The sequence below is a fragment of the Musca autumnalis genome, unplaced genomic scaffold (genome assembly GCF_047663935.1).
Source record: "Musca autumnalis isolate F117 unplaced genomic scaffold, ASM4766393v1 scaffold_1, whole genome shotgun sequence".
Lineage (NCBI taxonomy): Eukaryota > Metazoa > Arthropoda > Insecta > Diptera > Muscidae > Musca > Musca autumnalis.
The window spans coordinates 263,809,561-263,824,592 of record NW_027411644.1 but is presented as its reverse complement, the minus strand read 5'-3'; the positions used below and the strand labels follow the sequence as shown (position 1 = coordinate 263,824,592).

The 15,032-nt window shown below is 32.0% G+C and overlaps 1 protein-coding gene across 2 annotated transcripts in view; it reads left to right on the top strand.

The window, feature by feature from the left end:
- The window catches only part of LOC141389494 (headcase protein-like), a 518,007-nt gene that overhangs the window by 197,496 nt on the left and 305,479 nt on the right, over window positions 1-15,032 (top strand). For both annotated transcript variants that reach the window (XM_073961082.1, XM_073961083.1), the window contains exon 3: window positions 1,605-1,701. In XM_073961082.1, coding sequence (XP_073817183.1) covers window positions 1,605-1,701 — 97 coding nt within the window. The remainder of the gene's footprint in view (window positions 1-1,604; window positions 1,702-15,032) is intronic.

The following is a 15,032-nucleotide window of genomic DNA, read 5'->3' as shown; positions in this document are numbered from 1 at the left end:
ATAATAATAATAATAATAATAATAATAATAATAATAATAATAATAATAATAATAATAATAATAATAATAATAATAATAATAATAATAATAATAATAATAATAATAATAATAATAATAAAATTATGATAATAATAATAATAATAATAATAATAATAATAATAATAATAATAATAATAATAATAATAATAATAATAATAATAATAATAATAATAATAATAATAATAATAATAATAATAATAATAATAATAATACTTATAATAATAATTAAATAATAATAATAATAATAATAATAATAATAATAATAATAATAATAAAAATAATATTTAAAATAATAATAATAATAATAATATTTAAAAATTGTAAAAAAAATTATTATTTAGAATTCAGCCTAAAACTATTTTCATCAGGTTATCTTTCGTATGCAAACTGTTTAATTTGATGTATAGATGGCGTTTTAATATATCATGGTTTTTCAGTTTCCCTCCCCCTTCTAACTACAAAAATTCTCTGACTTTCCTGACGTTCAATTATAGGATCATAATTTCTGCTGCGTCACCTAAACATTGTGATAATCAGTCAGTTTTGATCTAAGCCCATTATATACACAGTGGTGGCCACTTTATTAAGGACACAAAGCTTTTTTTTTAATATTGACACGATTTGAATGAATGTCATCTATAATTTTTATAAAAGTAAAAGAAAGATTTGTACAATGTTTTGACTTTATTCGACAATGTTTATTCCTACACCTAAAAATTTCCCTGTTCTTTCCGATGCTTTCTCCTTATCATACCATCATCATAAAAAACCAAAAATTCTCAAGCTGTTATTATTTTTGTTGTTGTTTTTATTTTAATATTATTGCTGTTGTTTTTATTTTAATATTATTGCTGTTGTTTTTATTTTCATTTCTATTACTGGCCGGCGGCGGTGGCAGTCCCCACCAGCTGTTTTAGTTGTTTGTTGTTTGATAGCTGACAACAACTGACTGAGCGTCATTTTACTGCCTGTGCTGATTGCTAATGTGCTGTGGAATGAATTAACCGAATTATAAAAAAACGAAAAAAAGCGCGCACACACTCACTCAAACTTATAATAATAATTCAATGTCAAGGTTAAATATTCCGCCACACATCAACAAAAAACATATTGTGAAGAGTTAGTTTTGTTGTGGTTTTTGGTTTGTTTTTTTATTTTGTTTTCTTCTATTTATTTTTCATTTTTTTTAATTTTAAATTGTAAGCTTTCTTATCTATTGTTGAACATTTTGTTATGGTTTTTGTTTTTAAAAGTTTTTTCTGTTTTTAGTTTTGTTTGCTTTTGTTGATAAAAATTTGAAAATATTTATTACTGCTGTTGGCTGATCATCATGAAATCAATTTGTATTATTCAATTGCTTTTCCGTAAGAGAATTTATATTTTTAAAATTAAATGGTTTTTAATTTTAAAAATAAATTATCTATGTAACCATAAAATGCGGGGTTGGTTGGAATAGGGTTTATTTTTGGTTTTCATGGAATAATTATTTTTATTGAATATTATTTTGTATTTGTTATTATATTTGTAATAAAAAAACTAATGTTTTGTTCTTTCTTTTATTTTAGCTCAACATCTGGCTGTAATGGCATCTTTTCACGACGCTTGGATTTTTCATCTTTCAATCTTTTGCCGAAAACACGCTTGAATTCCTATCAAGTTAAGGTAAGTTTCTAAAAAGCTTTAAAGTTAATGTCACCATATAATATCCCATTACAAAATAATGGGTTTATAATGTAATAGTAAATATCACAAAGGTAGAGGCGAATTGATTAGCAAAGTGGAAAATCAAAAATTCCAAAAATAGCTAAGGTTGTGCTCTTTCAGATAAAGTCAGTGGTAGTATCTTTGAAAAATATTCATCAAAAATTAGTTTAGCAGGGGGTTTGACAGAGAAAGGTAAACTATTTACCTTGTAGATGTGAGTGTGTGGAGAGAATTCAGACGTTATAAAAAAATTAATAAATTTTATTAAATTTTTCTTGTTTATCTCATTTACATTTATCAATTTTCAATATTTTCTTCCTCCCATATGTATTTTCTCTTGATAAATGTTAATAAACAAACATGGCAATAAATTTACCGAGCTACACACACACATGCATAAATATTTCTTTGTTTCAATTATTTCTATTTAACGGTCTACTGATGTAGATTTAGCCATGCTAAATGAGTTTATTGCTCTCGCTGGTGTTTGTGTGCCCCAAACATTGTTTGTTTGTGTTTATTATTTTCCTTCAAAACATCCTTACATTTGCTTGTTAGTCTTTTCTTTACTTGTTAATTATTTACAACATTCTGAATTTCCTTTGCTCAGCGCCTTTATTTGTTTTGTTTTTATTTGCAACGATAATTTCTTAATTGAATTTTTATGAGTCATTAAATGTTGTAAATATGAATTTTGTCGGGAACCTAAAAGTATGCAACATATTTTGCCATATGTATTCCCCCTGCAGGTAGGCTTTATGGAAATTGCATTTGTTTTAAAGAATTTTGAGGTCACACAAAAAAATACAGAAAAAATTAAATGAAATAACTAATAAATACCTTGCATAGTGGCATTAGGGAAGTTGTTACTTTCAAATGTAGAAAATTGTAATCAGATATGCCTATGAACTTTAAGGTTGTTGTCTCTGAAAAATGAGTGCCCAAGGTAGCCGACAATTTTTGACCAAGAAAAGCCCAATAAAAAACCTTAATTAAAATATAAATTACATTGGTAAATAGAAAAGAAAAATTTACATATTCGACACTTATTTCACTGACTTATCCGTATCCAAAGCAGATGGAAATTGACAACAATTTTTATACGAATCCGATTGGAATCTGTGAGTATCCTGTTTACCACTAGGAGCTTCAGAAATGGTGACAGTGCTGACTGCAGTTTCCATCTATTGATAGACATCCTAATAGAATTCCTTTGCGTAACAATTTCCTTTTTTCTCGTTGTTCTATTTTTTCTTCTGATTCTTCCTATTTTTTCAGTGTAGCACCACCACTTCAAATCAATAGAGGACACATATGGTTTTGTTGGAAATTCCATTTTCTAGTTTTAATAATACAATTTGCAAAATAGTCATTATATAGTCTAGATTCAGAATATTTCTCGTTTCCTCTACAACTACTCAAATACAGATATAATATTACATTAAATATTTATAAATGCAATGCAAAAATTCAATTTAGTCGGGAAAAAAACAGAACAAAATTTTTGGCAAATGCAAAAGAACAAAACTGAAGAAAAAACACTACCAAATCTATGCATACAAATAAAGCCAAAAAAATTGAAAGAAAAACTGACTGAAAGCCAGCCAGCATTGGTTTTGTGTTACGCATGCATTTACCAAATTGAATTGTAAAACCTGGTATTCTTTGTCCTTATTATATGTACCTTGTTGTTTATTTTTTTTCTTTATTTTCTTTGATTACATATTCAATTTCATTCATACTTAACTCAATATAAAAACCTTGGACGAACACAAACACCGACGAGATACTCCATTTTTCTTATAAAATATGCAAGGGAATTTACTATTATGTATTTCCATTTTCGAATAACTGCATATGCAGGAGGATATGCAGTTCGCATTCATTGTTTGGTTGGATTATAGAAGCCTGCCTTTGCTGAGGCTATCTTTCTTCAATAAAGTTGTGTCTTTAGTTTAGTGAGGGAAATTTTTGTTTTGTGAATTTTTGAAAAGGATTTCATTTTCCTTGTGTGTTATACTCAGGGGTGAAATTAGTTTTTGAAATTGAGTTGCTTGCTTTTTCCAAGAAGTCTATGCCCAGAAGTTGCTCCATGAAATTATGAAATATTGTCATAAATTTCTTGATATTATTGAAGAAGATCGATCCTATGAGTTATGAAATTAATAAATATTTATTAAGGATGAAATGAATGGCGGTTTACATACAATGTTTTTAAAATAAAAACTGAAATAAGCCATCAAATTTTATTGTCAATTATATGTTTAACCCTTCTTTGTATATAGATGGAAATTTCCATCATTTTATTAAATCCACAAAAAATATATAAAGCATACGTTTACCCTATGTTTATAATGTCAAGATATCTTTTTAAAGTCCACAGCATAAAAAAAAATATATAACTGTTAAAAAAAACAACAACTGTAACTAACAGTAATACGAGCCTGAAGATAAAAATCCGCTGTTTGAAAATAAAACATTAAATAATATTATTATATATATATTTATTTTAATTTTTTTATATTAAAGATTCTGGAGATTAAAAAGGGTAACGAGTTGAAATATCGTTAGTAAAGGGGGTTTGTGATTTTTTTTAAATAATACTTGAAGAAAAATTCGTAAAGTATAGAAAATATTACATGATGAAATATATTAAACAATTCCGCATTTTGCTCACATTATACCAAAAATACATACTAAACAATTTTTAACTATTTTTTCCGTAATAAGGAGCTCGAAATCTATAACCTCCATTAATTTCGCCAAGAAAGAAAAAATCATGCAATAAAGGGTTAATCCTAAAATAATAATTTATCAAATAAAATTTTAACAGTTTTTAACGTCTCACGAAAATTTCGAACGCGTTCGAAATTCGAATACCACTAAATGAAACGATTTAAGAAGTAAACAAGTAAAAAACTATGTACGGCCGGACCGATGTTTTTATACCCTCCTCCATAAAATATTCTGAACTAAAATGGAATAATTAGTTTTCTTTTAGGTGCAAAAGTTCTTCGACCAGGATACCTCAAATGCCTAAATTTGGCCAAAAAATGTATCTAAAATTTTCTCAATCTCTTGGTACCTTTATATGGGGGCTGTACCGAAACATGGGCCTAAGTTAACGATTTCTGGTGAAGAAGTTTCGTAACAAATGAAAACCTCAGGTGCCAAATTACAGATTAAAAATTTTAGCTAAAATCCTCAAAATACCGAAAATCGGGGGGTGCCGTTATATGGAGGCTATACCAAAACATGGACCTAAGTTAATGATTTTTGGTGAAGAGGTTTTATAACCACTGAGAACCTCAAATATCAGATTACAGCTAGTTCGGTTAAAAATTGTAGCTAAAATTCTCAAAATACCGAAAATCGAGGGGTACCGTTATATGGGGATTATACCCAATCGTGGGCCTATATTGACGATTTTTGGTGGAGAAGTTTCGGGACCATTGAGAACCTTAAATATCAGATTACAGCTAGTTCGGGTAAAAATTGTATGTAAAATCCTCAAAATAACGAACATCGGGGGTACTGTTATATGGAGGCTATACCAAAACATGGACCTAAGTTCATGATTTTTGGTGAAGAAGTTTCGCAACCACCGATAACCTCAAATATCAGATCACAGCTATTTCGGTTAAAAATTGTAGCTAATATCCTCAAAATACCGAAAATCGGGGGTACCGTTATTTGGGAGCTATTCCAAATCATGGACCTTTATTGACGATTTTTGGTGGAAAAGTTTCGGGACCACTGAGAACCTCAAATGTCAAATTACCGCCGGTTTGCTCAAAAATGCTCAAAAATTTAGCTAAAATCCCCAAAATCGCGAGGTACCGTTATATGGGGGCTATACCAAAACGTGGACCTATCTTGATAATTTTTCGTAGAGAAGTTTTTTGTTCATGTAGCTAATGTAGCTAAAAGCCTTAAAATTCCATAAATCCCAAACGTGAGCCTACATACGCCATCTGTGTACTTGACCTGCCTATTATAAAATACACTCGGCTGCAAATATAAAGCGTTCTACCTCAATTATAGTGGACGCCAGGGTGATTATAACAGACCCACAGACGGACATGGCTGGATCGATTCAAAATTGTATCCTGATCAGAACAAACGTGGACCTATCTTGGCAATTTTTAGTGGAAAAGTTTTTTGGTCATTGAAAACGTCAAATGTCAAATTTCAGCTAATTCGGCCAAAAAAGGTAGCGAACATATATTAAATCGGGAGGTACCCTTATATGGAACCTATACCAAGACGTGCACCTAACTCCACCATTTTTGGTGCAGAAGTCTTTTTGACCTCTTGAAACCGTTACAACCTATCTCGGCAATTTTTAGTGGAGAAGTTTTTTGGTCATTGGGAACGTCAAATGTCAAATTTCAGTTAATTGGTCAAGACCGTAGCTAAAATACTTTAAATCGGGAGGTACCGTTATATGGGGGCTATACCCAAACGTGGACCTATATCCATCACTTTTGGTGCAAAAGTTTTTTTGACCTCTTGAAACTTCAAGTGCTAAATTGGAGCCAAGTTGGGCAGTAAATGCAGCTAAAATCCTCAAAATACCTTTAATCGTGAGGTACCATTATATAGGGGCTGTACCAAAACGTGGACCTATCTTGAAAATTTTTAGTGAAGAAATTTCTTGGCCAAATGTAAAATTTCAGGTAGTTCTGTCAAAAAATGTAACTAAAATTCTCAAAATACCTTAAATCGGGTGGTACCATTGTATGGGGGATATACCAAATCGTGGACCTATATAACCCATCTTCGAACTTGACCTGCCTATGGAAAAAGACACTCGGGTGCAAAATTTTAGCCTTGTATCTCAATTATTGCGGGCGCTGGAGTGATTATAACATACGGACATACTGACATGGTAGTATCGTCTTAGAATTTTCTCCTGATCAAGAATATATATACTTTATATGGTCGCAACCGATTATTTCGATGTGTTACAAACAAACTTAATATACCCTCCATACTATGTTGGAGGGTATAAAAAGACCCGGTTTTAATGATGCGGGGCTTCAAGTCACCATGTCCTTTTGGAAATGTGATTTTCAAGGAATTTTTAGAGCATCTCTAATACGTTGAATATCACAACATGCCGAGGTATCAGGCGAACGCGGGACTATCGGTGTTCCAATGGTTTGCAGTTACGGTACCAACAGTATCAGTATGGAGTCTCAGGTCAGTATGGAGTATCAGTATCAGTATGGAGTCTCAGAAGGACTGTCATTTTCCGAAGCAGATAGGACTGGCCTTCCGGAACGCTACAGGACGCTACTGCCCGTCTCAAATATCTCCGCAAATCGGTTGGCTAAGGAGAAGAAGCCTACCGTAATTCGATGCACTACCTCAGCAAGTACATCGACAGGGAACCCTCACTTACCTCTATATGAGAGTTTTTGAATGAACAAATCGTTACTTGCTCCAAAGAAATTCGGAGCTTCTCCCTCTCATCTCGTTGACCGAAGAGGCCAAAGCCCCTTAAGGCCAAAGATTGAATCAAAGGCATGAATCAGCCAAGTCAAGCTAGGAAGTCTGAACCGAAATCGACCCCTGTACCTATGCGTGTGGTTCCTACAAAAGCCAACCCTTCTGCATCAAAGATCGCGGTCATCGGTGAAACCACACGTCAAGGCAAGCCTCCTCTGCCAGTCACTAAAAGAATTAGTGCAGGAAAGATACCACTGCCAAGGTAGCCTCACAAGCTCCCAAACATATACTTGTTTGGATCGAAAGATATTTCTAACATATATTCTTCTGCGTGTACTAAGAACAACATGAGCGAGGTGTATGAAAGAGTGACACATTTCCGAACCTATATTTCAAAATGTATTGGCTTCCCATGTGACTTTGTGGAAACAGAATGTTCAAAAAACACACTGGGTATGTTCCTGCGCCTTAGGATCTTTTAGAGCTTTTGGCTCATATTAGCAAGCATGGATTTGTAATCAGAATCGCAAGGACGACCATCGATGATAGTTTCACTTAAGTGTAGCCATATGCATATCTTCTTGGAACTTGAAAAATATACGATGTTCAACATTTCGATCCAAATCGGATCCTCCGTTAGTAAATAATCGTCCTCATTACTCTTTTTAATTAGTCCACGCAGGAATTTGTTACATCCTTTGGGCAAATATCTCAATAAAAAAAATTGTACTGTCGTATAGGGACCGGGAGGACAACCTGTTGCAAAATTGAAAACGATCCGACCAATGCACAGTGGTCCCTCTTGTATGGAAGAAAGTGCCAAAAATAGTTCTAACCGAGCTACCGCCTCCAAATTTTAAACGTAGGTTCATATTTGGATATATATTTGACGATTTTGGCCAAATTTACCAACCGATTTTAATGTTATTTTGCATTTTGAGTTCTGAGTAAATAAACTACCTCCTTACAAAAAATATTCAATATAGGTCTACGTTTAGGCATAGCCCCCATATAAATGTTCCCTCAGATTTTCGGTATTTTGTCAATTTTAGCGAAAATTTCCAACTGATTTGGCAGTAATTTGGCATTTTAATTTCTGGCTGCACCAAATAGCTCCGTGCAAAAAAGGTCAATATCGGTCTACATTTAGGTATAGCCCCCACATAAACATACCCCCCGATTTTCGAAATTTTGACGATTTTACCCACATTTTCCAACCGATTTGGCTGTAATTTTGCATTATGAGTTCTGAGTGAGCAGAATACCTCCTTGCAAAAAATGTTAAGTATAGGTCATGTTTAGGTATAGCTCCCATATATAACGTACCACGTGTCCACGGGCGGAACCACTGTGCAATGTAAAAAAACACTTTTGCGAACAAATTAGAACATTTTGTGACAGGTACCCGAAGGCTTGGACCAACGTGCTCCATCCATATACGGTGTTCGAACCAATCGGGGTTTGGAACAAATTTTACCGATAAGTAAAAGTTTGGACCAAATTGGGTTTAAATCAATTGTCTGATACAGACGGAGAGGGTAAATAAACATTTAATATAAGTAAACATAAACACAAAAAATTGACAGAGAGATGGACAGGACGGATGACAGGGCTAAATAGACTCCAAATTGTCTGAAACGGATTTCGTCCAAACATATTCATCAAAAGAGAGCAAAAAGGAAAACAAAATAAGAATAATAATCACATTTTACAAATTCCAGCTTTAATCTCAAATTTCTTTCGTTTCAATGAAGTCATTAAAACGTAGTTTATTTTTCATCTCAAATATTTAAAGCATAACAAATTTTTTAGGCAACATTGTTTCATGTTTATTTCTTATGAAACTTCATATGTATGCACAAATATCGCTTAGTTGTTGAAAAAAATATGTGTCACAGCTGGACAATTGTTTATTCCCAGAATTAAATAATGATGCTTACTACAACACATTTTCTGTTAACAATAACAACATCTAATGTTTGGATTTTTCTTATTTTCAAAACATTGCATCAAACGATGTTTTTCTTTATTTCTGAGAGGTCTTTAGTTTTGTTATTTTTCATTCATAATTTCATTTATGTTAAATCATCGAAATATATTTCTTTTTGCATTTCAACATTTTGTTTATGTTTTTATAGTAATTTGAGGATTTTGTTTTCTTTGTGTATACAGTTTTGCTTTGTATTTCATTTATTTTTTTAATGTGATGATTTTTTGTGGTTACTGAAATTTTACGACTTCAGATTTATGTTTCAATTTATTTGTTTTATTTTCTTTCTATTATTTTTTTTAAGATTATTTTCATTTTAATTATTTGTTTATTTAATTTTCGATTTAATATATACGAGAAGGTAATGTTTGTATGAAATGTTGGTAAAGTAATTTCATTTGAAGTCAATGAACCCCGAAGAAATATTAAATTGGACAATAGAAGCACAAACATTGTCTACATTGAAAACATTTGAATGAATATGTTTTAAATCAGAAATCATGCAAAACGCTTTGCAAAATATTTCTTTTTAAACTACTATCTTAAATTAAATGAATGCATATTTTTCTATTTAAAGAAAATATGGAATTTCCACTTAATATTGTGTGGCAAAAATGCAGCTCATTTATTTATTCAAATTGTTTATAATCACCAACCACAACCAAAGCGATAGCAGCAAGTGATATAATCTAATATTCTTAAGAAACGTTTAAGCACGCCATCACATTGCAAAGAAAACAATAAACATAACACTTAAAAAGAGCATGGCATGAAAGCCGTTGTTGCTTTAAATTCTAAGAACTGTTTACTAAATAAATTTCAAAAGGCAGGCACCCTTCCTTCTCGTGGCTAACGAATCCATGAAATTCTAGTACCCGATTAATCAAGTGTTGCATGAAATTAAATCAGTTAATGAATGTGTAAAACCATCAAGTCAAAGGCATGCAGCCATGATGGAATTTTAATGTTTAAATATTTTTTAAATTATAGTATTGTAGATTTACTATAATTAAATAATTTTGAGCTAAACTCATGCACTTTTTTTAAAGAAAATATATTCTACTACTTTCGAAGATCTTTTCCTCTTCCTTCCCTACCATATGTTTTACTTTACAAACGATTGTTAGGATAAAAACTTTTCAATAGGATATCTATTGTTCCTTTATTCTCTGCATTCTTTATTGTTTGTTCCTCTTTCTTTACCATAGAAATTTTACCACTACCTTAACAAATGCATTTTTCAAAAGGATTATGAAAAAAACTTTTCCGGTGTTTTGTTGAAAATTAAGTTAGGCTGCTGGCCGTAACGAACAATCACTTCAAGCAACATGTTAAAATTATAATTAACAAGTTAACTGTTATCCTTTATAAAAACAACAAAAAAGGATAATTTTCTCAACTGCATAACTAATAATCACAATAATATGGGTACACAGGATATTATTTATAATACCCTAAAAGAAGACGGAACAAACATGTAACCCTTTACTCGAAAAGGGGGTTAAATGGACATAATAAATGATTCCTTTTTGACTTACAACACAACAGCTGTCAACGCTACTATATTTAACCCCTCCGGTTTTATTTTTCTATCATCCATTCAGGGTAATCATAATTATTACATTTGTTGAAATAGTAGCTGCGGAAATTTTAAAGAAATAATTTTCCTTAAAAAGCATTTCTTTGATAAATAACAATAATTTATCATAATCCTATTTCGTTACGCCATGCAGAGATTTATAGCGTTTTTTTTTTTGCTTTGAAAAATCTATTGTTAATTGTTTGTTGTATAGAGAAAATATCATTTAACATTTTTTGATTAAATTTGCATAACAATTTAACCCAAAAAACAATACTAATTTTTTTCTATGTCCTTGTGCCTTTTTTATTTATAACATTAAGCAAGAAGATCCTTGTTTCCGTTTGATTGATTGTTCTTGGTTTTGGAAACCCTAAACATCCTTATGTATTATTTTCCCAGCCCTTCTGTGTTACACAATCAGTTGTTATGTTAAGTACAAAAGCAAGCTGGGAATGTAATTATAACCAAAAATTGGTTGAAAGTATATTCTATACATATACAACTTTTAGAGAACCTTCTCTCTATAGAAGAACTCCCGATAGGGTCATCGATTTATAGAAGGTCCTTTAAAATAGTCTTTTATCTGTAGAAGAACCTTTATAAGAGTTTTCTATATATAAAATTCCCTTTAAGATTTACTTACGGTGCGCCTGAACTAACTTTAAATTAAATAACCTTTCACCTTTACACCTGGGAAGTTTTTACGGATTCATAAATGACAAAAAAAAATCTACGAAGTGCTTTTCAAATAAATCGCGGTCACAGTCCACATTTTTGGGTTTTTTTAGGATTTCACGATTTTGCTTGGAAATTGCAAGTCCTAACGAAATGGGACTAAAGAAAATGTTGTAGCAGTGAAAATTCTCTACATGATTGACCTTTATGATATTTTCGTAGATTTTGCCGTTTTTGAGATAAAGAAGTTCTAATTGGGACAATGCACTGACTGTACCGTCTCCTTATAAAACAATGTCATGCACGGTGCGCCTAACTAACTTTAAATAAACAACCGCTTACACCTAGGAATTTTTTGCGGTTTCTGAAACAGCAATGTTCATAGATGAGAAAAATCCAAAAACAAGAAAACAATCGCTGGAGAGGTTTTTAATTAAATCGAGGTCAAAGTTCACATTTTTAGGTTTACAGAATTTTGCTTGGAAACGGCAAGTCCTTTCGAAATGGGACTAAAGAAAATAGTGTAAAGAGGTCTCAATGCTATAACATTTTCTTTAGTCCGATTTCGATTAGACATGCGTTTCCAACAAAGTCGAGAAAACATAAAAAACTCTAAAATTGTGAACTTTGACCGCTATTAATTTAAAAAGCGCTACGGCGATTTTTTATTTTTCCCATTTATGAACGTTGTAGTTTAAGAATCCAAAAAAAACTTCCCAGGTGTATGCATGTTTCATTTAAATTTAGTTCAGGCGCACTGTGCACTTTTATGTATTAAAAAGGTGTTGCATCTGTGCAAGGGTTCTTAACTCATTTCGTACTTTGTGTTAGATTTTCAAACAGTAAAATCACATTTTTTTCTAAAAAACGATTTATGGATGAAAAAGCTATTAAGTCTCATCTGTTTCATTCAAATAAAAAAAATTCTTCCCTTGAAAACTCCCCCTCCCCCTCGATTTTAGGGATAGCTTTTTGAAACCTATATGTTTGGATACTTTTTAAATAATTTTAAAAAATTATAAAAAAATGCAATTTAAAATGTAATCACGGGGAATTATTGCCAATATATGATACCGGTTCACAAAATATAAAGAACATGATTTACATGCGCAAGCGCAACTTTACATATGTGCAAAGTTGACTGTTCGAAATTTGGAACACTGGTTCTTAACCTATATGTCAGTAGCTATATCAAATCGTGGAGCCATTTCTGTAAGATAGTTCGGCTAAAATCCTGAAAACAATAAGATCGGGAGGTACGGTTCTACTGAGGCTATATAAAGCATGGACTAGTGCTGACAAATTTCTGGAGAAAGTTTAGTAACCCCAAAGAAGACTTAATATCTATTAAACTACAACCATTTCTGTAGGATAATGCAGCTAAATCCTTGGAAAAACCCCGAAAATCGGGCGGTACCGTTCTATCCAAAATGTGGACCGGTACTGACACATTTCCGGGGAAAAGTTTTGTAGGCCCATAGAAGACTCAATACCACTCTTCAACCATTTTTTCATTAAAAAATCATAAAATAAGGCAATAAAACAGCAAATAAGTCTCTTTCTTTACTTCTACACATATAGTGTTGGCGCCAGTGTTCGAAATTTCAAACACCATTTTCGGGGAAACGAAAAATCTGATTTTTTTGAGTAGATTTTTGACATCTTTGTTTCCTAATTACCTTAAAAATGTTTTTTTCTTTTCTTAAAAAATAAATAAAAAATTTGTATGGGGACGAAATGGGTTAAATGGGGGTTATATTTATAGAAGGCCCCTAAGGTTCTTCTATCAATAGAATACCCTTCCAAAGGGTATTTTATTTAGAGTAGTCCCCTTAAAAGGCCCTTTAAAGGATCTTCTATCTATAGAAGGAACCCTACATTGCACTTCCATCCACAGAAGGCAAGCTTAGTCGTCTATCTGAAAGGCTATTCTATCTAGAAAATGCCACTTAAAAGTGTATTCCATCTATAGGTCAGTTTAAAGCGTCTTCTATCTCTTGAAGACCCCTCTAAGGGGTAGTCTGTACCTTGCAAGGGCCATCTATATATAGAAGACACCTTAAAAGGGTATTTTATCTATAGAATGTCGTTTAAAGGGTTCTTATATCTATAGAATGTCCCTCAAAGGAGTCTTCTATGGATAGAAGGTCCGTTATTGGGGTCTTCTATCTATAGAAGGTAATTTAAATGGGTCTTTTATCTATAGAAGACCCTACAAGAGGTTTTGTATCTACAGAAGATCTCCTAAATGGGTTGAATTACATCTGAAAAAGGTGTGGATAGATCTTTCTCAGATACAATTCGAAACATTCCATTTGTAACTCGAATTATTCCATTTGTAATTCGAATTATTCCATTTGTAATTAAATTATTCCATTTGAAATGCAAATTATTCCATTTGTAATTCGAATTCTTCCATTTACAATTCGAATTGTTTTATTTGAAATTAGAAAAAAAGAAAAATGAAAATGAAAAGAACTACAAATGGAATAATTTGAATTTCATATTAAATAAATTGAATTACAAATGGAATATTCGAATTACAAATGGAATAATTCGAATTACAAATGGAATAATTCGAATTACAAATGGAATAATTCGAATTACAAATGGAATAATTCGAATTACAAATGGAATAATTCGAATTGCAAGTGGAATAATTTGAATTACAAATGAAACGTTAAGAATTACAAATAAACTTCTCGAATTACAATTAAGGTAATTCGAATTACATCTAAAAAAGGTGCATATAAGGTCCCTTGAAGGGGTATTCTATCTATAGAAGGTCCCTTAAAGGGGTCTTATATCTATATAAGGTTCCTTGAAGAAAAGAGTATTTTGTCTAGAGAAAGTCCCGTATAGGGTCTTCAGTCCATAGAAGGACCCTTAAAAGGTTGTCTATCTATAAAAGTTCCCTTAACAGTGTCTTATATCTATACAAGGTAATTTAAAAGGATATTTTTCTATAGAAGGTCCCTTGAAAGAGTCGTTTGTCTATAGAAGTTCATTTAAAGGGTTTTCATCTATAGAAGACCCGTTAATAGGATCTGCAATCTATGGAAGGGCCCTTAACGGAGTCTTTTTTATGTTCAAGGTCCTTTCAAGGAGTCTTCTATCTATATAAGGTCCATTAAGAGGGTCTTCTATGTATAGAAGGCCCATTAAAAGATCTTCTATAAATCGAAGGCCCCCTAAAGGGCCCCATTGAAAAGGCCTTTTATTTATAGAAGACCCATTCAAAAGGTATTTTATCCGTTGAAAGGGTCTTCCGTCGACAGAAGATCCGTTGAAGGGTCTTTCATGTATAGAAGACCCGTAGAAAGGGTCTTTGAAAGTGTCTTCTATCTATTGAAGGACCGTTGACAGTGTTTTCTATCTCAAAACGGTCCGTTTTTTTTTCTTTCAATTTTCCGTCCCGCAGGAGTTCTATGTTGATAAAAATATTTGGCATTACATTGACCGAAGAAGCCAAAGGCCCGTCGTCTGTTTTTAAAAAAACCGGTCCATGTATAGGACGGGAAGGCCCTTTTAATGTCCTGTTGAAAGTGTCTCCTATAAATTAAAAGGATTAAAGTATATAGGGCTCGT